This window comes from Cynoglossus semilaevis, chromosome 4 (assembly GCF_000523025.1).
Source record: "Cynoglossus semilaevis isolate Cse_v1.0 chromosome 4, Cse_v1.0, whole genome shotgun sequence".
NCBI lineage: Eukaryota > Metazoa > Chordata > Actinopteri > Pleuronectiformes > Cynoglossidae > Cynoglossus > Cynoglossus semilaevis.
The window spans coordinates 12,005,320-12,032,926 of NC_024310.1; the positions used below are offsets into that span (position 1 = coordinate 12,005,320).

Below are 27,607 nucleotides of genomic sequence, written 5' to 3' on the forward strand. Positions count from 1 at the left end.
TAAAAATAAAAAGTCCCCGAAATGAATGAAAAACTCAAATTTGTTGATATCCTTATTTAGAGTAACTCGCACAATTCAATGACAATCCACTAATGCGGCAACATTTTGTTCTTTTGAGTTTTGTTTGAGTGGAAGAAAGTAAACTTTAGTTTTTTCACATTTTATTACAATATTAGAATTTGTACATACGGTCCTCTTCATATGCAACTATAAATTTATCACATAAATATCTCAGAAAAAGAGAGCAACAAAAGCCAAATACAAAAAAAGTGATACCTGATTGTGACAGAAGCTGCAGGAATGTCATTAAATTTAACAAAGGTCAAACAACACAGCAGTCGTTTAAAGAATAATAATTAAAACGAAATTAGAAATTAATTTCAAACTCCTGATCATTACTCTTAAAACAGAAAGTTGTTGTTGTTGGTCGCAGGATTTGAGTTGCATGAAGAGTGTCATTTTAACTAAGTTTTTTCTTAATCAAACCCTAATGGGAATAAAAAAACCTTGTCTAACTGATCAACAGTGACCTTCAAAAGATTCCAACAAAAATAAACAGCAACCACTTCCTTGGTCACTCCTCTGAAAAAGGGTCTTGTCTTGAAGTTTAAACACAAAGTCTACTTTTCTAACTAGTAACCTTTAGTAGAGATGGATTAAAAAAAAATTAGAAACGTCTCTGGCATTTTCTAGTGTATTTTTTGTACATTTACAATTTTAAGTTTTGACAAAATTTTGTGAAAGATTTTGCATCTTACAGAATTTCCATGTTATATATTGTTGCACTTTTTTTAATTGTCTGGGTTTTAAACAAGAATAGAGGTTGTTCTGCATTCATTATTCACTGGGAGTTCAGAGATGTTGTCAGACAGAGTCACTGAGGAGAAATTACTGATCAAATTTGAATTTAGGAGGATCCAGACAACTGTCGTTTTTAATGTTATGCTAGATGATATCACACCAACCCACAGCACTGCCATTTAAATACAAACAAGTTGAGTTTAGAGACATAAGGAAATAACAAACAGATCCCAAAACACTGTTGACCAAAGTAACTACTGCCAGGAATAATAATTATTGAGTTTAGAAGATGTGTAGAATGAGGCACTGTCATAATTAACGTGTCAATAGTGTTAGTAAATTTGTGAACTTGATCAGATAACCACTATGTGTTCAATAATTCCTCCGTCCCTTTTTTTTTAACATTTCATGTTATTCGTCATATTGGGAAACTTAAATATAAAAAATAATTTGATTTTTCATGATTAATTACCGTTACGTTTAATGGTGATTAATCCAATTATTCTGTAGCTACTGTGGATTTAATCAAATTAAAACCTATCCTCGATTAAACAATAATCAAGTAGTGAAATAAAGCAGTCGATCGGAGACAGTCCCCCTCTGAACGACTAGACCAAATGAAACCATCGTCCAGTCAACGTGTGGTGATGTCGAAACGAAATATGACAGAGAACTTGGTCGGTAGAAGACAAGAGAGTAAAGGGAACGGAATATTAGTGATTTAAAAAAATATTAAATTATGTCAGTTCATATATATATTTATACGCATGGTGACATACATTATAAGAATGATAAAAAATAAACAGTAGCACCTGAAGGCGTGTTTATACAAATCTGTGTAGGTCAACAGTACTCAACAACGTAAACCTTATATAAAGACCTCATACGTAAATTTATATATATACATATATATAGTTGTTTTCAACATGAACATGAACAAACTTTTCTGGAAAATAATGTGTAAAATATGCAATGTTAAAAGTTATAATATATATATATATGTATATATATATATATATATATAAACGTATAAATGTACAAAGTAAATACAAAACCAACCCTGCAAATCAAAACTCAGAAGACAAGAACATAATAACATTTACTCACTTTAACGTCAGGCCCAGACATTTCTGAAACATTTTTCTTTGTTTTACTAATTTTTCTCGTCACTAATGTCGGAGTGTGAAGATGAAGATGTTCAGCTGCAGGTGTCAGAGCATCTGGTCTCCTCCTCCTTTTCTTCTCACCGTTATCTGACCCATGTGTGAGCGGTGACTGGGATGTCGATGTTCCAGAGTGAACTTACGCTGGCTGTGTTGTATTTATTTACCTTTTCTTTTGAAATTCCTCTGAAGGAGTGACAGTTCGAGCACCAACTGTGGTCCTGTGTTAATAGGCGTCTCTCTTCGTGTGCATTTGATTCTGGATCCTCTGCAGCATCTCCTGCATCCGCCGCAGCTGAGGAGACAGAAAACAATCCGTTATGTTGACTGTTAATGCCTGACTGCACTAACAGAAAATCAATAACAACGAGCAGGGATGTAATCGAGTCTGTGCTTTCCGGATCACGTGACAGCACTGGCTGTTTTGGAATATCAGTCAGTCATTTATGCATATGTGACTGCTTTGCCAGAAAAAAATCCAAAATATCTATTTTATGAAAACATAAAAGAAACAACTAGGGGCAAATGACATCTTTATTTCACATTATAAATAAATGGAAAATGGGGGAAAATAAAATAAATACTTTAAAACTGTAGAATGGCTCATGGACAATATAAATTACTATTATAAGAGACAAAAAAAAGTTTATGTTTATTATGAATACAACATTTCTGTAACTCTATCAACGTAAACGGCAGAACTTGTAAAGAACACGAGCAGCTAGAGAGACAAAGCGCTTCAGTAACATCACAGGTCTGTTGGAATTTCATCATTTCACCTTTAACTTAAATATATTATATTATATTTCTTATTTATTGCTCAGTGAATGTGAGTGAGCAGAAGGTTGAGTGTATGTTTACAACATAAATAATACAGTTGGGGTTAAACCAGAAGACCTTAACCCTAACTTACCCGAACTCTGGATGGTCCTGACCTCTGATCTCTGACCTCGACCAAAACCCAAACCAAACCCTGACACTATAACAATAACTCTGGATGACTCCAACCCTAACCTCTGGTCGACCCTCCCTCTTTCTCCGCTAACTTTTTTCAACAGGTCAAATGAGGTTCAACACATGGGTCATGTTTCTGAAGCTGCTCATTGTCAGCTTCAGAGAACATGGGCTGAGTTTTGTTTTAAATCAGTATCTGTCATGTGACGACACTATGGTCAGACAGCCTGGTCTTCCAGCTGACGTGACTGTGTCTCAGACTCATGTTGATCACAGCTGTGGTCCCCCCGCTGCTCAGGACCACGTTGTTGCTGATGTGACTCTGGTTCGTGGTCTGCGGACCGTACCTCGTCGTCTTTCTCTCGGATGAGTTTTTCTGTCTCGCTGTCCGTCCCTCCTGTCACCAAGGGGATGGGGAAGTCTGTGCCGCTCTCTCTGGTCAGTTTGCTGCAGGTACAGGAGTAAGAAATCAGCAGCCACTTTTTTTGTAAGATGCAACATTAATTTAACAGATCTTTAAATTCACTTTCACACATTGGTTTTTAGAAGTATCTGTTCGATATCATTTTCACTTTTTTATCAATTATTTTTACTGAAAGTTAGAAAAGCTAAGCTAGTTAGCTGAACTGAGATTGAATAAAGTCGTCCTCTGTATACACTCGCCTATGTATGAAAATGGGGTTTAATTCAAGTTTATTCATGACTTGTTTTGGGGGTGTACAGCACTACCCATCAGTGGGCATTCAAGACATTTGGTGTCCAGACGTTGTCCAAAAATCTTTTGACAAATTTTAACATTCAATTTTTATAAAAACTATGATGGGGTACCAGTGTATGAAAACCCATCCACACGAGTGTTTGCAAATGTGTCTGGTGAGCCTACTTGCGGTTGCGTTCCTTTACCACCATGCGGGTCATACTCTGGATGCACTGGGCCCTGTAGTTCTCGTAGTGTGTCTCCCGGGTCACGTCTTTAAGATCTTGCATGTGTGTGCGAACGAGCATGTTCCTCAGCTTCACAAAGTCGCAGTGAGCCGAGTTCTCTACTGCAAACGGGTTTTTACAAGTGTATTCAAATAGTCAAATAATTAAAAAAAAGATGTAAGACATAGAAACATGCAGCTGGAATGTCAGTGATGAGATTTAGAATTTAAATTTCCATTTGAACGGTATTTGATTGACCAACCTTCCACGATGCCCCAGGGATACAGTCGTCCTCGAACCCTCTTCCCCTTGGCTTCCACAACTGTGTTGCTGCCAATTACAGCAAAAGGAATGCTCTCCTGGAGCGAAGAACAAAAAAAGAAATGTTTTCTTTTAAACAAAGACAAAAAGGACCAACGTAGATCAAAGATCTTAGGACTTCAGAAGTCAACGTTGTGTACAAAGTATCGATAACTTACTGCCAAAAACAAAAGAAAAGGTGACATTTTTGGCCATCAAATTGAAACTTCTCCAAGTCTCACCTTCAGCTCCAGGTCCTGCTGCTTGAATTCTTCATCCTCGTCAGAGTCACAGTCGGGAAACTGGTAGATTTTAATGCCATACTGTTCGATCTCCTCCCTGATCTGCAGAGGAACAGGTGTATGAAATAAATGAAGTCAGCTTTGCTTTGATTTGTACGATTTGAACATGTTTATCACTGTTTTTTCTCCTGCCTTCATTTTCTTCTTCTTGACCTCACTCGGTGTCAGCGTGTCGGCTTTAGCCAGAACAGGGACGATGTTCACCTTCTCATGCAGAGCCTTCATGAATTCAACATCCAGGGGTCTAAGGCTGGGAAACATGGACTGTGTTACTTTAAAAAAAATGAAATTCTAGGAAATGCAGAACACTTTGCATTTCTCCGACTGACAACACGTGTTCAGTCATGACTAAAATAATCCAAAACAGAAATTTGGTTATTTTTTGTTTTTAATTTAAATAAGCTGACAATTAGACCTTAGTTTGAGATGAAAACGCACTGTGACTGCAGACGTTTACTGCTCCTCTTAGTGAGCCATCTGTTGTGTAATGACTCAATCTCATCAACAGAGGGAGCGTTTTCTCCATCCATTTGACTTTGGAGAGAAAAAAAAGGAAACCTCACTGCAGCACTGCCTAAGGTTGATGGCACATTAGATCACTATAATGTATAACTGTGCAAAGGCTCGAAAGAACAACATCAGCACTTAGAACGAAGCACAGATTCAAACAGAAGCTCTGCATCAGATGTAAATTCACCTGCAGGCAGCAGAAAACTGCTTTAACTCTGGACAACAGGCTGCAGCATTAACAGAGCTGAAAAACGCAGCGCACTGAAAAGAGGTATGGCAGCTCAAATAAAAAGAAAAAAAACATCTTAAGCTAGCAAAAATGTAATTAAAATCAATTAAGCTAAATTTGATTGCAGAATCAGTTTATGTAAAATCTTACATTCTGCAAAAAATAAATACATAAAACAAATGATGATCAAAAACCTTGGCAGAGATTTGTAACATCAAAATGGAGTCACATGTCAAAGAAGGTTGGAAACCACTAACAGATGCTGTAATTAACATTTCTAACATGTATATTTTTTTTCTTTTTTGTGACTTGTTTTGCGTCAAATTAAAACTAAGAAAAGTCTTCTGCTGGAGCCTGTGAGTAGAATCTAATCTGTACACGAGCACAGCAGGTGTGTCGTACCCGTGACCGAAGGGCGAGATGAAGTAGAGGCAGCAGTGAACGCGATTGTCCTGGATGTTCTTGCGGTTGAGGCCGCTCTCGTCCCTGAAGTACTGCTCAAACTGCTGGTCGATGTAATCGGCCACTGACTTCCAGCTGCAGCAGAAACAAACAGAAAGAGTCAATGTCTCTAAAGCTTCACTGTTTCACATGTTGTTTTTCTACTCCAGTGGTTTTGTTTTGTACCATTCTGTGTTGTTGACAGCGTCTCCAAACCCCGGCGTGTCCACGATGGTCAGTTTGAGTTTGACACCTTTCTCTTCTATGTCCACTGTGTGTTTGGTGATTTCGACTGTTTGTGTGATTCTCTCTGAAGTACAGACACATCCAGGCCAGTGAACAGAAACAAACATTTATTCAACAAAGCCACGATTAAAAGGCTGCGGCTTCCTTACCTTCAGCATTGAGCAGTTTCCTATCTTTGTAGAGATCTGTGAGAAACAGGCTGTTGACCAGAGTGGACTTCCCCAGACCAGACTCCCCTTCAAAAAAAAGAACAACAGAACCAAACCGCTGAGGTTAGGGCTGTGTTCTTAACAATGTCTTTAAAGCTCAAATCGAGTCTTAAAATAAGGTTTTCATTCAAGAATAGTAATTCACCTGCCACCATGAGGGTGAAGTCGAATCCCTTCTTCACAGACTTGCGATGCACCTGGTTTGGCAAAGTTGCAAATCCGACATATTCCTTGTCCTGGTCCTAAAGACAGAGACCACAGTTGAGGTCAGAACAAAAAGACACACATCTTCTTGTGGAAGTGACATCATCAGGATTTGTAAATCATTTTTTCATAAATCAACAGTAATCAACAGCAACAGTTCGCCCTCATCCACCAAAAACTTTATTCAGTCACATCAACTACAGTTCACTGGTCACATGACAAACGTCTCAGCACAGAACCCACTCTCAGCCTCTAAACCAGATCTCCAGACACTGATCCTGTTGATCATCTCTGCTCTCCCTGCACTGACCCCCACATGTTACCTCGTTGCTGTCGTAAGGGTCCAGTGGACCCCAGGGGCTCCTGGGTCTGGACGTAGTGGCGGAGGATGACAAGTCAAACTCCACACTCTTGCTCTTTGTCAAGCTGGGCTTTGAACCCGACTCTGACTGTGTGCTACTCTCCACGGGAAGATGTAAATGTGTGGGTGTGCGGGGGCGCTCTTCACCCCCAGCTGCTTCCAGTGGATCTGGACCGTGGTGGTCATGGTGGCTGTGCCCTCCTTGGTGGTGAGGGTCTTGCATAATGTTTGCTACCTCTGAGTCTTCAGACAGGCTCGAATGCTAAACGGGTGTAAACATGGGGGAAGAAATAAAAGGTGGAGGCAAAAAGATGCAAAGGGAACAAGGAAAAAAGGGGTTGGAGATCGGGTCAAAATAATGATCAGATAAATGTTGTATTGTTGGATATTAATGGAAACTGAAGAATGGGTAACAGCATCTCATCTCACAATGTCTCACAATGTTATGTGTGACTAATTCCATCATTTGGATTAGTGACAAATAAAAACTTGACATCTATCTGCTGTGTACAGAAACAAATATTTATCTAGTACATAGTATATCTTGTGGCATGTCTTGAGAATATATAAATAACTGTCCAGCCAACAAAAACTTTCACAGCCCTCTGCTTTACCTATGTGTTACAGATTGTTGACATGAACTCTTCCAGTAACCGCTCCACCAGTTACAATGAAATAAATATAAAAGTAAGTAAAATATACATTCAGCTACTTTGCATAAACCTATCTCGCCACAGTAGCTCTTTTTGGCCAGGCAGACTGAAGCCTCAATGTAACTTGAGAACAAAAATAAATAATGCAGTGACCCTCAGAAGGAACCAACGCTATTTAAGATTCAGCTGCAGTTCCATGCTGTGCCTCATGTCCCACGTTTATGATGAGTTAAATGTAAAAAAGTTTTTTTTGTAAAGATTAAAAGTAATACAGAGAAACAGCTGCTTCATGGAAAAGACAGTAACTGTCGAGTACTAGTATCAGAAGGGTTTGAGACTTTGGGGGAGGGGCTTACTGGTACCTGTCCGTCATCACAGTCCCCACTGCAATGTGGGAAGCAGTTCTGGTCATCTGAAAAAGAGTGGTCACTGTCCTCCATTGCAAATGGGGCAACAGAACACTCTGCAATCTCCAAACAGAAGGGGGTGCACATGAGGAGGGGTTAATGGTGAAATAAAAGCATCAATGTGAACAAGGTGATTAAAAAAATGAAATAAAATATTAATTTAAAGCAAAATATATGGTAAATGGTATCAAAAAAATAAGGTAAAATGAGAAACTGGTTGACAATGTGCTGAATTCTGGCACACAGCAGCTAACACTGCTTTCATTGATATTCCTGCTTCAAAGTCACGTCTTAAAAAAACAAATTGCACGGCAGACCATAACAAAAATGTCACAAAACGTGTTTGTGACATATATAATGACCCTCCTAGTTTCAAGTTACTTACTAAGAGTGAATACTGGCTCTGTTTAGTTGAACACAACACTGATATAGACACAGGAATTGAAGAAAAACAAAGATATTCTTCAGCAGCTCTGATTGGCTTCTTGTTTTTTTTTTTTACTTTCATAGCCATCTGCTTACACCTAGTGGAACAGTGTTTATTTTTCTTGCCGTCACTATTGCATAGATGATCAAAGAGAAATCATCTGTAATTTAGCGACACTGGATAACAGTGGTTAGGAGAAAGTTCTGGATGACTGAATGACATGCTGATGTGTCTGACAAACCAGACTCCATGAGTTCAAACCACTTTTAATATATAACTCTAATCTATAATTCTGGTTCCATCACTGTAGCCCTGTCCCATCAGGGGCATCATCATCATCATCATCATCTGATGATTATCCAGCCTCTATCAGTGGCAGCACATCAGAATGTTAGTCCCAGATGCAGGGACATACATTAATTCAGAGAGCATGATTCATGCTGTAGGCTGCATGAACATTTCAGTGATACATGGACCCACAGTTGGACCACGTTGAGAGCTCGTGCTCCTGAAGAAATGCTCTGCAGTCAACACTTCCATACTGTTCCAGAATGTTAGTCCAAACTGGAAAAAAAAACAGACTAATACAAGTCTCTCTCTTAGTTGAAGAGCTTTGACTATAGAAAAATATTAACGTTTATTTTATTTTTATTTTGTAATTTAAATTCAAGGCAAAGAAGATGTAAATACTTTTACAGATTAATAAAAGCATGTCCTGATTCCCTGTGCTCACCACAGACTGTTAGATCAATGTCCCATATGGTACATCCTGTGACCTACATGAAAAAGGTGGTCGAACTTGTAGCTTGAAACCAAATTGTTAAAAGTTTTGGAAGCAATAAAATTGCATTAAATATGCTTGAATTACAACCTACAGCATCACAGAAAAGACAGTAATACAGCACAAATTGAATTCTCCACATTACACACACACACCACCTCCCCCTCCTCACCTGTGGGAGATTTTACCAGAGCTTCTAGTCTCCTCTTCTAGCCTCAGTGTGAAGTGGCCCTAATGATCAACACGGCAGCTTTTATAACCCTGTCACAGAGGACACTGTGTCCTTCCGCCCCGTCGAGCCACTTGCTGCCCCGGGGGACTGATCAACAGAATTGATCATCACTGTGTCACTGCTCACAACACTGACCGACAAATTCACAAAACTACAAACTACTACATTAGAATTTTCCAGAATTCACTGACAATGGTGTGGTTTTATAACTTGAATAACAATTTTAATGTATTTTATTTCTATTTTTTACTGATGAAAGGTACAATTTAGATATATTTTGATTGTAGTTAAGACAAACAAACTTCTAAACTGCCACTATTAGACCTCAACACCGCCCTACCTGTGCTGAAGTCTAAAATAGCTGCTCTCACTCTGTGACACAGACCAGCTGACATCTCTGATGTGTTCTGACATCTATTTCACCGTCTCCCACCAGACTGTGTCTCCACTGAGATATGAGCCATTTACAAGTCCTATAACAGGCTAAAGTGACTTCAGCGATTTCAGTGAAGGAGTAATTTTTATTTTACCCCTGATGCCACATAGAATCTGTCAGTGCGGTCAACCAGATTAGTCAGATATGAGCTGTAACCTGGAATCCCGTAGGGATCTGAACATGTCCGGCAAAAGAAGCTTAAAAATTCCTGAGAAACTTTATACACATTTACTAGATGTGCAGAGGAAATGAAACAATGGCGCGTGCACAGAAGCAGCTGCGACTATGGAATTTCCTGCTGCTCTGATAGAAATGCACTTGTGGCGTTTTGATGTGGACCTACGGCTTGGACAAACATCTGGAGGAGAAGATGGTTTGGAATGTCATGTTTGTCCTGCGTAATGAGGAGAAGTGAGACTAAAGCATTCATTTTAGGCATGAAGCAATTTAGTGCATGTATGGTTCAACGTCCAAACCAATAGGTCAGATCATTTTAATGAAATATAATGAGTGGCCTTTATAGCCTATAGCCATAAACCATATGGTCTCTGAGAAACAATCACAGGAAGTAAAAACCACTTCAACATAAACAAGCTGTGCACTTGAATACGCTGCTTTGTTACTGTTGGATGGTGGTCGCAGATCTGGCTGCCACAGTGTTGACGGACGAAGATTTGCTGCATGAAATGGTCTCAGAGGGAAAAGCTTTACTCCCTCCCACCCTGTACTTTACATGGGAAATGCGATCAGATGAGGCCAGATGTCATAAAACTACATACAACATGAACATTCATTGACCTTCAACGATGAACAGATTTAACTTCAGGAGGAAGTACAGTGGACAGAGTTATTCATAGCCCAGCTTCAACTATTCCAACCCTGTTACCAAATAAATGCTGAATGATTCCTCGTCTGACAGAACTCAGATTTTTTTTGCAGAATTGCTTACTTAGAAGCATGTTTGTAAAGTGTTGGTAAAAAGTATGGAATGATAAACACTGTGGCTGTGTGTCCATGAAGGGATATAAAACCTCTGCTGAATTTGAGATTTGTCAGGGAAAAGCATTAGCATTCACTCCCCAAAAAACGATTTCCTTAGTCTTTTTTTTTTAAACTGTATTTTGTCTGATGTGCAGACTGGATATCAGTGAGGTTTTCTCTTTGCTGAAGCCAGTAGCAGGTGGTGAGGAAAACCATGTGCACTCTGTGTGAATGCTGTGGTTGTTTTGATACTTATCCTGGGCTCTGTGTGAAGCTGGCTTCAGAAACCAAACACAGAACACAAAGAGAAACAGATCCCAGAACCTTCACCAAACTACAACAGAAACTGCACAGCTGATCCGAGAATTCATATCTGAACAAACCCTGAAAAATTAACACAAATGCCAACTTAGCATTCTATTAAAAAAAAAAAAAAATCAAATTTATAACCTAATGTCGTGGTGTTTTCAGCCTGGTACAGAACTATTAAATGCAAACATTTCTGAATGCATTGCTCTTGTCAGATTCTTTGTGCTAAACCTAGGCTGCAGTCCACATTTAAATTTGTACATGCACGGGGGAAAAAAGCCTGCAGCCACAGATGACTGTGGTGGAAGATTTAGGAGTAACAGAGTAAATTACATGCACAGAGTTAATTGTACAGAGAGGCAGCCTCAAGCACATACCTCTGTATCACTGTTCACTTCAACAACTGCAGCCATACTAGTCCTTAACAACCAGTGGTCTTCCTCAAGGTTTTCCAGACAGAAGAAGGAACAGCAGGAAGTAATAATAAAAATTAAAAAAAGAAGATCGGATAAAACAAAAAACTTCCTATGGACCGAAACCTCTCACGTTTCTCCACGCTGCTTCAACAACTGCATGAATTTGACATGTATCGTCCAAAACATGTTCTGCAAACATGTTCAGGTAGAGTTTCAGGAGCTCCACCCTGCTCTAGACATCTTGATAGTCTACAGATGATATGGAAATGAGCGGTGGTGTCGGCGGGAGCAGCAGCAGCAGCAGCTCGATGTGGAGCAGCCAAGACTTAAGAAGACTCAGTGCTCTGAGGAGACGACAACATCTGTCCTGTTTCTTTGTAGAAAGCCTCTTGTGGCCCATTTCTTTAAAGCCATATGTGAGACCTCAAACACACAAATCCTCACACTCTTGACACAAATACACATTAATTATAATAGTGAGTTAATACTGCGTGTTTACTGCTTATTCATAAATTAAATCTACAATAGATTCAACTTCAGAAGACAACAACAACAATGGCACAGCCACAGATCCCCCAGCTGGCAATACCAGGGTTGAAGTGGTACTAGAGGAGTCTGTGTCTGTTTGTACTCCACATGCATGTGTGTCTGTGAATACATATGTATGTATTTTTTAAGCAACTTTTCTTTTGAAAATAACCAGGTAAAGTAATTTTCCTGAGGCGAAATAATCCTGTGAAGAATAGATGCACAAAGGGTGTGTGTGTGTGTGTGTGAGATGTGTGTGTCTCTGTGTCCAATTATCTACGTATCAACTACTTGCAGCCCAGCTCTCACTTCGTATACTAAACTGAGGGTTTGGTAATGAGGTTCTGCTTAGGCTGCACTGATTAAACAAAGTGGAAATGAAGATGACTAGTAACCTACATACGTAAAATAATCTTTTGTTTTTACACATTATTAATGCCCCCTCCCTTCCTGACACACACCTACACCTAAGTGGGCCACATCACACAAAGCCTGTCTAATCTTCATGTATCTTTGTGCTTCTGCTTTAAGGACTGGGGATTATGTGATTGAGATGTTTTTGACAGAAGAAAACGAGGTAGAAAATGTTGGAAAAATACAAAAGAAAACAAAGCTGGTTGAGTTCAATAATGTGAGCTCCGAACTGAAAGCATTTTGCCCCGCAAGAGAGAAGAGGGGAAATTCAGCTGAGAATTCATTTTGTGCCAGTGGGAGGAAGAGCTCGACGTAACATGATGCCAATCTTAATTGCTCCGACTGCCAGTGTTCCACTGCCAACTCATACAACTGTAATAACTGCTACTACGAGAAGGCAGAGGGTAACACAAATAGTATTTGGTTTACAGACATGGCAGCAGAGTAAACCACACAGCAGGAGAATCTCAGTGAAACCAAACCATTTAACACACACACACACACACACTCACACACTCAAAAACCTACTGGAAGTCATTGTAGGTCCTCATTAAAATCACCTTAAGCTGTTTACATTGTAGGGTCATCTGTCTGGACCTCAGAACAGAACAGAACACATTCAAAATGTCCAACGCTCTGGACAGCAGATGTGACAGACTGCATTCACACATCACCACCTTGTGTTGTTAGTGTTTGGTGAAAGAGTAAAAGAGCAGAGAGTGTTTACTTGCTGCAGAGGATGTAGTGCTTCTACAGCTCCTTTACAGTAGTAAAACAGTAAAGGAGCTCGGTGCCACCTGCTGTTTGGGACTGGAAACAGCTTGACTTAGCTGCAGGCCTAAAGTCTGCCTGGTTGTAGGAGACACTTGTAGTATGACACTAATGATAATTATACATTCACAGAGCCTGTTTTATTAAGTGAAACAGAAAACCTCACAGTGGCAGTACGATAAAGTAAAACAACAACAACAAAAAAGTAAAGTAAAATCGCTAAATGAAAATCTGTGTTGTAACAGACCGGATGAGCAAAGTGAACGCAGTGGAAATACATAATCAAATAGAATGTGATCTTATCTCCAAGAAGGAATTGCCGATGAACTCGGACAAGAAAAAGTTTTTAGTCTGACAGTCTTTATTCTAATAAAGGATAATAATATCTACAGTATATAATAAAATAATATAATATAATAAATAATAGGTTTTGCTGAGGCTAGTGCCATAGCCCTGGCTTGTATACAGTTTTAGTCACAATATGGCATCATCTAAGCATGGTGTACAAAGATCATCATTTGTTCCTAATTTATTCCTACTGCATAACATTAATAATCACTTCAGCCAATCAGGTATCAGAATTTCTAGCGCACTAGAGGGAACAAAATTACTACCAGTGGAACGCCTACCATATTTTGAGAACCACTTCACTAAATTATAAATCTAAATGGCACATCGACAGCGAAGGCCTCTGCCCTCAGAAGCTGATAGCCAGCACCTCTGCGGGAACATAAATATTATTCCACAATACTGAGGAACAAGGAGACGCAGGAGCTGCTGAACTTACACTTCCTGCACTTCCTCCTCCATTCAATTAAGCCTTTTTATCTGACACAGAGAGATTCCTGTTGGAACGGAGCGCAGCCATGTATTTTCTCACTTTGTTGTTCCCTTAAAGTGGTCCAACAATAGATTAAGTGGCTCTGGTTGAGAGGGAGATTCTGCTGGACCTGGACTAAAGTCACAGGAAGTTTATTGTTTAACACGTACACTAAAACTGGTCTCAGGTAGATTTACTTTTCTGTGGCTTTCTAGATATTCATGCATGTGTGAACTATGTGCAGGCGGTTCACCTGCAGTTTGTCCAGCCTGTGTCTCCACTGACTGGTGAGGACTCACACCAGCTTGGCCTGCAGTCAGTCCGATTTCCAGCTGATACCAAATCTGTTTCAGGTCTATTTTAGGAACATTTATGTGTTGAATTCTTTTGTGAAGGAAAACACACACCCAGAATCAACAGGCAACTAGCATAAAATAAGAGCAATTATAGCCACATGAGCTCCTTAGTCCATGGATTTATTTGGGTTTCTGTTTGTAATCTGTTCCAACAATTTGAAATGTGAATCATTAGCAGTGGAGTTACTGTACAATGCCACCCAGCTTAACTACAAAGTGAATGCTTGAAAAAAATCAACAAGATTTTAATCGGCACACACAAGGTGCTGAATCCTGACCTCAAAAGACACAGCACTGGGTGCGGTTTCACTGGAGCGCAGTAAGTGCCTGTAATTCCATTACCTTTGTCCAAAACCGTGAACTTTCAACAACTTTTTCAGTTATTTAACACATTTTTTCCACCAACTCAAATATCACAAAACAAACTGCTGCTGAAGGTGCTGAAGCCACAGAATTAACAACTACAGTGTGCTCTAATATTTGGCAACATGTAAAGAAAAAAACAGTAGACAGTAGACAAAAAATAAACTCCCACTTGCACAAAACCACCTTGTGATTTTTGGCTCCTGCTGTTGGAGTCTTTATCTCAACTTGTTTAGTCCATGCTCAGCCCTCTACTTTTAGATCTGCTGAAAACACTGCTGTATTGTGTGTCAGACAAATTAAATGGGAGTAAAAAAAAAGAAGAAAGAGTCTGGACTGGGTTTCCTGCAGTAATGGAGTGGAAACAAACCTCAAGGATTTGAACTATTCCTACATCGATTAACTTTGGAAAATATATAAATCTATACACACAAATACATATCTTTTCTTTTTTTCCCTTTTCCAGAGAAAGTGTCCTGGCAGAACAGGTCTAACAGCAGTGAGTTACGGTTGATGGTGGCCACACGGTCCACCCCAGGGCTGCAGCCCGGATGTTTTCTGCCACTCCTTTACACTGTATATCCAATGATTCAACTGTCTATCCTCTTATAATACTTGGATACACAGAGGTCACACATGTTGTCATCATTCTTTTGATACACATCTGTGTTTTATCCACTTTCTGGATGAATAAGCCAAATAAACCTGCAGCACTAAAGTGAAATAGGACACATGATCATTAGGGATTTACAGGGTTTGAACTGTGTGTAGTCTCATCAGACGTAGCATGAATGTCTTTTTACTCACTAGTGTTTAGTATAGTATTTTCCCACACAAGTTGTCTCCTGAGGCCATTTCCAATAACACATCGACTGGTGATGCCATTAGAGAGCGGCTGTCAGCATTAACTGGAGAGGAGCTACGGAAGTGTTCAATTATAAGCTGTTATAAGGTGCACAAACTATGGTTCTACAGCAAATGCAACAAGATGCCACATTTAAAAAAACCCAGTAAACTTATTAACAACAGTCATAAAACAGCTTAAAAGCAGAGAAGGCTTTCGCATGGCAGCTCATTTACTGTCCAATACTTTTTCAACCTAACTGTTTTTCAGAATCTCAGAAATCTCATTCCTGAGATCTCATAATACCTGCCAACTCCAGTTTATAGCTGATCTCACTACTATCTTTTCCAATCTTGCTGATATCTTGCTAGCAAACACCAGCCACCTTCTTAACCTCTGTTATGCTCTGTCAGTTGCTAAAGAATTTCACCTTTAATAGTGCCTTGAGCCTAAGTCTTCAAACTGTTGTGGCAAGTCTCAAAGCAAGTGTGTATTTCCAATGGGCAGAATGGAGGTTACATATGTTATTGTATGCTGTTGAAATCTACTTCAGTGTTACTTCACAGCAGAGCAACAATACGAGTCAAACAGAACCTGAGCACATGATGAAACAATTCTGCACCACAAGCTCTTTTCCAAAGAAAGCACCAATTCAGGCACCTACCACATGGACGTTGTTTTGTCTGCAGACTTTCATAAATAACATTTGGGTTGAATAAGGAGATAAATATACATTTAGAACTTTCCATTTCCAAGTAAACAGAGTTAGGACATTTTATCTGAACCCAGTGAGCCATTTGTGGGCACCACTCTGCTGACAAGGAGCAGTTTCAAAACGAGCCAATGAGAACCTCTGATTTAGTTAACATTGTGTTCTTATGACAAAGAAAGTGTTAGCCTAGCCATCAGAAGGTCAATGTGGTCTCACTGATATAACCTTGTATTACAGCTGGACCTAAGAAGTGAATGCTCTTACATCTGGGCTTCACCTGTAAACAGGTCAACAGGACCTGACATCCAGCATGTAGCCCATATAGTGCTCTGTAAAGACCATTCTTTAAATGGCTAAAAAAAATTCTTAATGAAATGAATTTTTTGTTCAACTATAGAATTTTAACATATTTAAATGACTGGTAGAGTGTTAACTAAAATCTCATGTCTCTCTCTGTGACTCGTGTGCCCTCAGCAGATGGCAGTGGTGGCTTCTGGGACAGTGCCAGATTGTCTCGTGTCCAACACAAACTGCACATAATTGTCCTTTTCCTCCTGCTCTTTCCATCTGTTCTCCTCCTCTGGGACATTTCAGTTCTCTGATGTTAGAGTCCAAAAAAAGCCAGAGCCACGAAAACTTGGAAATGAAAGCTGTCACACAGCGTGATGCCACCGTGAGACTGAGGCACAGGCAGCACAAGTACAAACCGTGTAAGCCGGGGTGCCACTGCAGCTACTGTGAAAGCACCCAGGAGCATCTCTGAGCTCTGCAACACTGCCAAAATAAAAACATAAAACACAGACTACGTGAGCCCAGGCAGCAGTTATTAAATAAGTAAAAGCATAGATCTCCATTTAGGACTCCAGCCAGGTCCTGGAGACGACACACTGACAGAAATTAATATCACTTTACCACAAATACCTTTGTCAAACTAAAAGACAGTTTAATGTTATATGGGGTCATTTGTGGAGAAATTCTGATGCTGCGAAGCCAAGCTTATTTTCTTTCCTTCTTCACCTAATCAATAGACATTGATGACTTTTATGATGCAAATGGGAAATGTGCAAATGGCCAAGATACATGAACACGCCCAACATCACACAGGACAACGACAAACTCTGATCCCTGACTCAACTACAAACATTAAAGGTAAGGTCAAAGGTGGCAGGGATGGACATGGTGATGTAACGTGGTTTTATATTTATGCATTTAGTTTTTAAAATTACGTACAAGAGAAGGAAAGGAAAGTGAACTACCTGTCAATGTGACACACAAACCACTGCACACAACCAAATGTGACCTCTGCTTTTTACCCAACACCTAAATGAGCAGGGGGGCAGCTTTAAGCACCCGGGGAGCAGTGTGTGGGGACGGTGCCATGCTCAGAGCACCTCAGTGGTACCTTGGCAGCTGGTGGCCTAGAACCTGAAACCTTGTAGAACCAAGTCCACTTTCTTAACCACCACTGCCCCAAAAGCTCCTTTGAGCTGGACTTGAACCAGCCACCTAAGGATATCAGCAATTGACAGCTACAGTACTCCGCTTGATCAACTGAGTTATTGAAGAAAGAGAAGGATTAACAATCCTCTAGCAGGGTTTCTTAAGTAGGATGAGAGCGCACAAGTGGAGACAAGTGCGGAAGGAGAAAGGAAGTACAGGAAAGTGCTGGGACATGAGGTGCTCTCTGAAGAGCTGGGTCTTCAAGAGCTTTTTGAAGATAGGCAGTCGTCCCAGTTCTGGTAGTGCTCTGTAACTTCCACCAGTGTGGAAAAAGGTTTATTTATATAAAATACACAACAACAATTCAGGCTTCCACTGCTGTCAAAATATCTCTAAGTGCACAACTACAAAAGCCTCTTTTATCTTTCAGCTCGCTGTCCCCAAATATACAGCTCATTGCTCAAATCTAGACCACGGGCCGCCATTTGAGGGAGACTGCATTAAAGATCAAGCTCCAGCAGAACTAAAAGTCAGACATTTCTAATGTATTCTCCTCAGCACATAAACTCCTGCATCACTACAGAATGATCGTCTGCTGCTGCTGTTAAAGCATCAGTGATTGTTAAAAGAAGTGTGAAAGCTGGACCTTTAAAAAAGAGAATCTCAGTGGAGAAGCACAGAGTGAGGGCTGGAAAACTCACCACCATCTCTCCCTCTGAATCAAACCATATTATTATTTTAAATTATGCATCGCTCGTGGCCTGCGTCATTGGATCTGACACCTCAAGGAAATCAGGCCTCAAGAAAAAAACAAAACAAAAAAAACCTCATGAGCAAATGTCACAGACTCTGCATGACACCTGACCTCACAGTGGTTCTGACTAATTAAGATGTTAAATCCAGGAATGACAAATTGACTATTAATTATCATTGACTATTAATTTACATCAGTAGTAATATTATGGTAGAACAAAATAATTGGTTTTGACCTAAATGCTAAATATAGCCTGGACATTTTTTATAGCTGAGACTGAAATACACAATATTTATAATAATAAGTTTATATGATCAAAATATGTTAACTTTGAATGATTTTTTTTATTATTTTCTTAATTGATTTCTTTCTCTCACTGGTTGTTCTAATTCCATTTTCAGGAACAACTGCCCCCACAAACAAAATAAACAGGTAAAGTGAGGTGACTGTGGCTGACAACTAACGTTTCATAGCAGGCCATCCCTGAGAGAGAGAGAAACTCATCTCAGACTGTGAGAAAGCCTCTAAACTAAACTGTCAGTCAGAAACAGCCTGCTCTGTGTGTTCAACTAAATTCAACAATGAACCCTAGTATAACAGCCTCTGTTTGTTAGTGGCTGAAGCACACAGAAGGGATGGAGATACGTGGTACGTAGTGACAGTGATGTGAAAAGTGAGTGAGGGGCAGTTTAAGATGAAATACCAACAGTGACAGAAAGGCCTGAGAGTGTAGCCAAGTAGTAAGATGCCTAGATTCAAATATTATCGAATGACTTGCAACGTGATAATTCTGTTCATGTGATTGTTGACACAGGGGCCATTTTACTGTATTCAATTCGACATAGTAAAGAAAGATAAAATAAATACATAGTACAATTACAACAGCTCCTTAGACAACTGTCTGGTACTACAGTATCATCTGTTGCAGCTGCCCTCAGTATGTTGCTCAAATATTCCATCCACCAGATGTTCGTAATAAACGCCCCATAAAACAAAAATAGGAGATTTTATGTTACACAAATGGAGCAAAACATGCATTCAGGAAGGAGGAAAAAAGTATAACAGGTTCTGAGAATGTACTGAATCAACACAAACAACTGCTGTTATATTTAGATCTTCAGCGGATATTAAATTTGGAGTGGTCTGTATTACTGAGTGGATTATAACACACAGACTGGGTTGGATTATTCTGTCAGATTAATGCCATTTTCATTTTCTAAATAATCTACCACTGTGTCTGCCTGTGCAAAAATGTTCTCTGGGCAATGTGCCATCCAAACAGACACTCAGCAGCCCTAATGTGTTGTATGTTGTTTTTTTTACCTGTTTATTACATTTGGTGATTTTCTCATGTATCGGCCACCAACCTGCCTGAAAGACTACTCCAGCTATAATCTCACATATATTTACATGGAAATGTGAATATTATGTAGTGTGTCAAACACAAAAGAATAAATTGTAATCTTGATCTAACAGTAGAATACAGCGACTGAAAAAATATATGTTTTTTCCAATCACTGTTTGTAGCTAAATTTGTTTTAAATTATGTTGGAAAGCCAATCGTGTGTGTCATTGTGTTAAAGACATCACTGATAAAGTCTGGTTATTTTTCACAAACAAACATAATAATAAGAATAATAATACCAGATTCCCATACTTGTCCCACAATAGGGAACTTTACAAAACAGCTTTTAGACTTCATTCTGTTAGAGAATTAAATTATTTAAATTATTATTTTTTTAGCTGTGCCCTGTGCCAAAACAACGTCTAAGAAACCTTGAACAGCAGCAATACACTACAAGACACTAACTATAGCCTTAAAAATTCCAGTTCTGGTGAGATACTGCCAAGGCTAAGGACGGACACACTACTATTATTGAGTCGTGAGAGGCTGTTGACAGCAGGACATAACAGTTGGTGGTTTCAGGTGAGAAACGCGCAGCAGTAGGAAAGCAGATCCCAGTCCATCGTGAATGTGTGGAAGTGCAGTCATGCATGAACAGAAATGTGAAAAATGCACTTTTGCTTCTCTTTCTCTTCCACAATTTGCATTCTGGAATCTCCACGGTGCCTATCTCACTGGTGACCTTAGTCTAAATTCTCAGGCTAACTCTATTAATAACCCAGACACCAGTGAATACAAGACTCCTAAGTCAGCAGCCAGAGTTTGGGCACAGGGCCCGGCTTTAGTCTGGCTGTATATGCATCTGGCTGTTGATTAGAAAGAAAAACTAGGCTCCCCTCTAATGCAGCACAAAAGTGGAAACACAGCAAAGATAGAAACAATTTTCTTTAACGAACAGCACGAGACCTCTGGAGGCAGCAGAAACAAAACACCAGTTTACAGTATTCCAACTCACACACAGAAGCTTTCTTTTCCACTGATGCAACACAAGAAAGAAGTGGTGCCACATTTGGAAGGACTCCCAGGGAAACTGTGCTCCGTGTCAGACAGACACTGTAGGCCATGACCACACTGCTCTTTCAGAGGGAGAGAACACAAGTCTTTTTTCTCTTAAAAAACAAAACAGGATTTGGAGATTTTGCAGCGCCATGGCTCTCTCACTGACAAGAGGGCGCTGTAAATCAATCGGAACCTGTAGATGAACGTCTCCTCGCTGTCTTTCAACATATTCTTCTGGACACACCCAGACCTGTGACTCAGGAGAAAGTCACTTGTGTCACATTGAAATTCCTACACTTCTGTGTTTGTTTGTGTGCGGTTTCAGGCACATGAGACCGATACACAATGTGCACTGGGATGTTACACAATGTGGAGATGTCGTTGTCTCCCTGCCTACTTTCGCTGCGGCAAACAATGTCACAGCTCGTATGGCTGCAGTGGGAAAAGGCCACAAGTTGTCATTTAGATAAACATGGTCTCAAACACACATCCTGCTGCCAACCAACAGACTTTAACCCCATTGTTCAAGAAACAATTTAAAGAAAACTTCCATAAAACTACAATGCTTGAAAAGGTGTCATAACCTAACCACCACAATGTTCATGTGACCGTCCAGACTGGCATCGTGCCCCTTGTGGTAAAAGTTTGGTCTTTGTTTGTTGTCGTAAGTAGGAGGTGGACGATATGGTCCAAAAATCATTATTTCTATATTTTTCTGGTAAATCTCAGAATGTTTATACATACATTTGATTTCTCAACATTTGTCTCTAATAAAAAATTACAAAGAAGAGCAAAGTATAATATATTTAAAAAACATGCTCTAAACTCTAAATGAAAAAATATCAAATATAAAATGAGCACATATTTAAATGCATTTATATAAAATCTAATTTTGTTTTAAATAATTGCATTCTCCTTTTTTAGAACATTTGTATAACAGTTATCAAGTGTTAACTGTTACATTCACAAACAATACGCACTTCATATAGTACTACCACCTACAGTACTGCATTAATGAGAGCCTCTGTCTCTGTTCCAACTCTCCCCATCTCTCCCTCTCAGCTGTCTCACTCTCAGCACATCCTCCCCCTTCATGGCTCTGCTGTGAGAGACGGCAGAGACTTGTAGTGAACACCAACCACCAACAAGAAAACCAAGCAGGAAGTTGTTGTTTTTTCCAAAACAGATTCAGCGTTCCTCCTCTTCTTCTGTAAATTGCCAGTGTTTTCGTGGGTGTGGTTGCCCAGTGAGAGCAGTGTAGGTGGGGCAGGTAGACAGGTGAAGAGGAGCGAGACAACAAGAAATACATTTGTGTCATATTTGTAAAAACTTTTAGGGCAAGACTGAATACAGGGAGATAAACGATATAATCCAATGCTGTGTTGAGTAACTAACTCAACTTATCCAGCCCTCACACAAATACTAATCTGCTCATTGTTTGGAACTGAATTCCGCAAATTTGTTGTGTAACTAAATCTGTTGCTTTTTCTGTATAAAAAACCAACCAGATTAAAGTAAGACCTAAAACAACCAACGAAAGCACCACTATTTTGGTGTTAAATGTTACAAAAGAAGACTTCAGACGTCCTGATGTGGACTTTTGTCATTCGATCTGTGTCAAACCAACAGGTTTAAGAACACGCCACCTCCTTCAGGGAGCAGCTACAATGTGTCACACATTCCTCACAAACAGAAATATCACAGAAGAGGGCGGCTGCCAGTCGGCTGTGGTGGTGGAGGTCAACAGGTGGAGTGGGAAGTCAAGGGCACAGAGGGCAGAGTTTAACGCCCACTTGTCGTCTGATTAGGAAGAGTGGGGGACGGGGACAGGGGACGTCTTTCAGCAGTTACGTCTCTTACGAGTTGGGCTTTTTGCAATAACTGCAAGGAGAACTGTGTTGATGGTTGTTTGAAGGAGTTGTCGGTTTGTCACCAGCTACAGGGGACAGTCGAAATGTCCCGGGACAGTTATGAGACAATGTCAAAAGCTGTCTGATCTTAAGCACCTAAATGTCACTCAGGTCTCTCCAAAGCGTTGACAGATTTAATCGTCATCATATCTTTCCCAAGTGTGGAGCAGTGTTACATTTTATTTCACCGAGTTTTAAGAGACTCAAAATTAACTTCTACTAAGCCAGAGCAAACATTACTTTTTTACCAATGTTACATGAAACTCTGCTCAAATCTATGAAGATTCACATTGGCACAATCTGATTTTTCTTTTCAAAAAAGCTGCAACAACTTTTACATCATGGATTTTAGTCCTTAAATGAGTCATAGTAGGTTCCTTTATATACATGAAGCCTACAGGTCCCTGTAACAGCCAACATCTATAATCTGTCTTCGGTACATTACATTTAGAATGTATGGTGTATTTGAAGAACCTTCCGTATTTTAAAAATACTTGAAAAACATTTAAGTCTTTATGAGATTAAATTATGGGAAATTACTTTCATAAAATGTTATTAAAGTAAAACAAAATTATCTTAAAAGTGTGACCTTTATTTAATGTGTACACATTAGACGCCAAGGGCTAATAACCCTGCCATAAAAATACTTTTACTGTAAAAACTTGGAGTACAAATGGGAGAAAACGGCTCTGTCTCAAACGTTACCCAGGGCAACCTGCTAATTCCTCTGAAACTACCGGATGTTTTCCTCACTTCCTTTCATTGAGCGGCAGCAGAAGCAGTAGGAGCAGCAGGAGGACGGGGAGAAGAAAGTGGAGGAGGAGGAGAAGGAGGAGCACTAACAGGGAGACTAAAAGAACTTTCTAACAGTGAAAATGAGGAAGTCATTAACTGATTGTAGTACTTCTGCTGTAATAAGTAACACCAGCTTCATGAAGTAATTGGCGTCTGCTCTCTGTACACACACACACTAACACACACACGGGGCAGACACAGAGACAGAGACACACCTGTAGGTAAATATGCCTCACACAGCGTTGCACTAAATGACTCTGTGGTTTCCTGAAGGGCGGCTCTGACAAAGTTTTTTTTTATTTTTAATAACCTGTGTTTTAGCAATTTTAGTTGAAAAATGGAGACAAAAGAGAGAGAGATGTAAAATTAAAGGGTCCGCGCTCAAATTAGAAGGGATGTGAATAGAAAATGAGACCCAGTGAATGTGTTTTGACAACAAGCAGAACCAGACGGGACATTTAGGATAATTACCTTCTCTAATCTGGTGATGTCAAACAGCAGAGCAAACGGCACAACATTAACATGAATTAAAAATTTAAAAATAAAAATGGACAAGAACTGAAGACAAGAACAATTTGATGACTGATGATTTTATGACAAACATTCAAATCAAATGTCATGATTCAGTGCTGACGCAGGGCAGTAACAGGCGATAAAAATAGAAAGTTTTGGCCTTTCCTCTCGTTTCTTTTACTATAATCATGTTTTTATATATTATCTTTACAGGATCCATACAATTACCATGATTTAAAGCAGATACTCTCCAATTAAAACATGTTTTCAGACCATTTTACAGTAGGTTGCAGTAGTTGGTACTGAAGGATGAGGGTGGAGACATTTATGGTGGAGGTTGGTGTAAAGACGGATGGATGTGGTGGTTACGGCTCCTGGATGACAGGGTGGAAAAATATGCTATGGATGAGACTTTATGGACAGACCGCCTCAAGACTCGCACAGTAAAGGCTGGAAATAATTTTACAGTGTTTTGAGTTTGGAGTTTACTGAACAGGAACACGAGCTAAGAATCAAGTTTGAGAAGAGGGGAGCACAAAAAAAAGGACGGGGTGAAGGGGGCACAAACTCCAGGGATCCAGGAGCCATGTGTCTCCCTTTTGATCCTTCAATCAGAGACACATGTTGTGTTGTGCACAAAGTCCGTATGAACTCAGTTTGCACATAAGATTCCCCCCAAACAAAATGTTCAACAAGACTGTTAATATATGTTCACAGAGAGCAGTTAAACATGGACAAAACTTAAATTTAGTACAGAAAATGAAACTGTAACTAACAAAGCAGAAAAGTACATTGTAGTAAATCATTGAATGGTTGTTAAAAAATGTAGCTAACAGATTTTCAAGGTTTGTAAATGTATTCCCAGCCAAATGGGAGAAACGTTGAATTAAAATGGATAAAACCTATAAAAAATGGCTACTGGTATCTATATTGTAGGTAAGTAAAATACATCATATCATGGGGAAATGAGGAACGTGATCATATGTTCTGTACATGATGAACAAAACTTTATAGACTTAGGAATTCAGATTATAAAATCATAGAATTCTGTTTCTGACACTATGTTACAACCTTTGACTTTTTTAAAAAGTTTTAAATCATTATTTTTTTAGGGTTGAAAAAAACAAAACGCCTGACAAAAGAAATGACGATAAAACTCGTTCAACCTCTGATTTCTGTCTTAGAAAATTTTGGTATAGTGTCGGTGTCCTGAACTTCCAGCCACTCTTCCCTCACATCTATCATCCTGTCACAGCACGCCAACACATTCCAGCCTCCACTTACACACGAGTGTCTGAATCTGATACCACCATCTGTATCTGTCTGGCCTGCCTAGCCTAGCTGCACAGATGCTGATGGAATGGCTGTGAACGTAGGAAAACATTGTCTGACATTTGTTCTCAGAATTTTTTTTTTTTGGAAAAAAGTCAATGTGATGTTTTGTGGTGTCACTGCTGTATATCTATGAAACTTTCCATTGTTATTCCTATCAGCCTAGTTACTAACAGGTTTGAATTTCACCTTCTACATGGTAAAATCTTTTCTTCACAGGTTTTCTGGAGAGCATGTCCAGCTGCTCAATAATGACTGCTTTTTCATCTTTCACTGCTCCATCCTGAAGACGCAGCACTCGTTCATGCTTGGATTACCAGCTGACAGATTTCACAGATATATTTAGGTTGTGTGCTCTCCAGGGACGTTAACCACCCATCACTACACCCCCTGTCCTCAACAAGATCTTCTACATCTCTACTGCTCTTCCTTCAGGTTTCCCTGGCATTTCCTCTCACTGTCCTTCAGCATCGTGGGAGCATCTGGAAGTGTTTTCCTAAAGGGAGTGGAGGCTGTTACAGCTGACGACCATGCAGATCTGTCAATTTGTTTAATCTCCACTTGAACTCATGCTCACCCAGTAAATCTAATATAAACAGGTTATGTCAAAGTTGTTGTCAGTGTACTAAAATGAAGAAAATACCTCTGGCATCACATGTCAGAGTCTAATTGGTTTTGTCTCCTGTAAAAGCCTGCAGCAGGTCTGAAACCCTCACGTCTCCTGACTGTCCTAATTTGGTCTCTATCTGACGTGCAGCATCAAAGTGCCTCCATTGGAAGTCATTTAGAGTGAACACCCTTGACTTTGCTCCCAGAAGATAATGTAGATTAGATCAAGGCTACTGACTCATCCTAGCCTGGGATCATTTGAAATATCATTATCCCTAAATCTGGAACACAAACTTCTCTAGTTTTGTAGTACATTTTTGACATTTACAAAAACGTTTTTCATTCATTTAGGACATTCCAAGGTCTTGTGTTGTTGAATGCTGAATAGATGTCTTGTTATTCACACAATGGAAATGGAAAATAATGTTTATTTTCTGTCTTCATATTGGTTTTCAATGTGAATACAAACAATCCATCCTGAACTAGAGCAAATATTTGACCTGAGCTTCAAGGAAGTCGAGTAAATTCTCCATTTATGGTTTTCATTTATGGACCAATCACAGAATTACGACTTAATGACAAGATGAGGCAGACACACACACACACACACACACACACACACACACACACACACACACACTACACAACCCTTCATGTAAATATGTTTCTGAGAGGCTGGTTCTAAACAAGCATGACATTTCCAAACCACGAAATTAAAAAAAAAAAAAAAAAATCAGGAATTTGAGGATTGTTTCACAGGGGTTTGAGGTTATGGGTGAATGAACCAAATACTATAAATGTGCAATGTTTCAGCAAGATGCTGATCCATGCAGCAACAGGAAGAAGCATTGAAGAAGGTCATTTAAGCTTGAGAGAGCAGGAAAAACAAAGAAATGATCTAAAAAAGAGGCTCCTCCAATCACAGTGTTCAAATGACGAGCACCCTCCACCCAAAGGTGTGGCGTAATTGCGAGTGGGAGCCTCTGGGGGGCCATGGGAACTGGGATGGGATTATTTATAATGGGTGTGGAGGGAGTTTGGTAGGGACCACTTCCATAAGACTTCAGAGGAATGCTTAAGGTCGACCTCTGGCCAAAACTTCTGCAGGAGGTTAAAAGGGTAGTGAAGGCTGACGTGGGACATCTACAGAGACGAGGACTCAAACCTAATTGGTTCTGGCCAGCAGGCCCGGCAGGAACAGGAAGGAAACCCGGAGCACAACATTTTTTTAATGTCAGAGGAGGAACAAATACAGCCACTTAGTGAGAGGCTTTAGAAAAAGTAGAGAGTATTTCACTGACGAACAGATGATCCAGGAAGCAGGTAGTTTAAACCGGTTGTTTCTGTTGTCAGACATTTAAAATCTATATATAGGTTCAAACTCCAGACAAGACATTCAGTTAAAGTATTATTACTAAAGACGCTTTGTGGTGTGGCATCTTCTCAATCAGACTGTGCCGTTGTTGTTTGTGCATAGTTTGTTAAATAGAACAACAACAGGTGTCGAGGTGACATTGTTTCATTGGGTGTGTGTGTTGTGTATCATAGGTTATTATTTATAACAATAACAGAAAACACTTCTAGGTATGAAATTATAGCTCCCGACAGATGCTGAAGCCGTCTTTGTATGAACATACTCCACATTAACAATAGAAGGATTTGACCTCTACAGGACCTTTGTTTGATTATTGTAGTCTTTCAGAGTTAATGCCATAATAACATTGGCTGCGACCAGAGCTACTTCACTGTCTGGTTC

At 39.6% G+C, this 27,607-nt stretch overlaps 1 protein-coding gene across 2 annotated transcripts in view; it reads right to left on the bottom strand.

The window, feature by feature from the left end:
- Nucleotides 1-1,829: 1,829 nt before the first annotated feature.
- septin4b (septin 4b) overlaps nucleotides 1,830-27,607 on the bottom strand; it is a 32,161-nt gene continuing 6,383 nt past the window's right edge. Inside the window, exons 3-13 of one of the 2 annotated variants that reach the window (XM_017032177.2) lie at nucleotides 6,225-6,321; nucleotides 6,020-6,106; nucleotides 5,811-5,934; nucleotides 5,586-5,720; nucleotides 4,883-4,978; nucleotides 4,577-4,694; nucleotides 4,385-4,486; nucleotides 4,105-4,201; nucleotides 3,802-3,964; nucleotides 3,266-3,365; nucleotides 1,830-2,259 (exon numbers count right to left, since the gene is read on the bottom strand). In XM_017032177.2, coding sequence (XP_016887666.1) covers nucleotides 2,191-2,259; nucleotides 3,266-3,365; nucleotides 3,802-3,964; nucleotides 4,105-4,201; nucleotides 4,385-4,486; nucleotides 4,577-4,694; nucleotides 4,883-4,978; nucleotides 5,586-5,720; nucleotides 5,811-5,934; nucleotides 6,020-6,106; nucleotides 6,225-6,321 — 1,188 coding nt within the window. In that variant the 3' untranslated portion in view covers nucleotides 1,830-2,190. The remainder of the gene's footprint in view (nucleotides 2,260-3,265; nucleotides 3,366-3,801; nucleotides 3,965-4,104; nucleotides 4,202-4,384; nucleotides 4,487-4,576; nucleotides 4,695-4,882; nucleotides 4,979-5,585; nucleotides 5,721-5,810; nucleotides 5,935-6,019; nucleotides 6,107-6,224; nucleotides 6,322-27,607) is intronic. The other variant, XM_008309216.3, reaches the window with a different exon arrangement.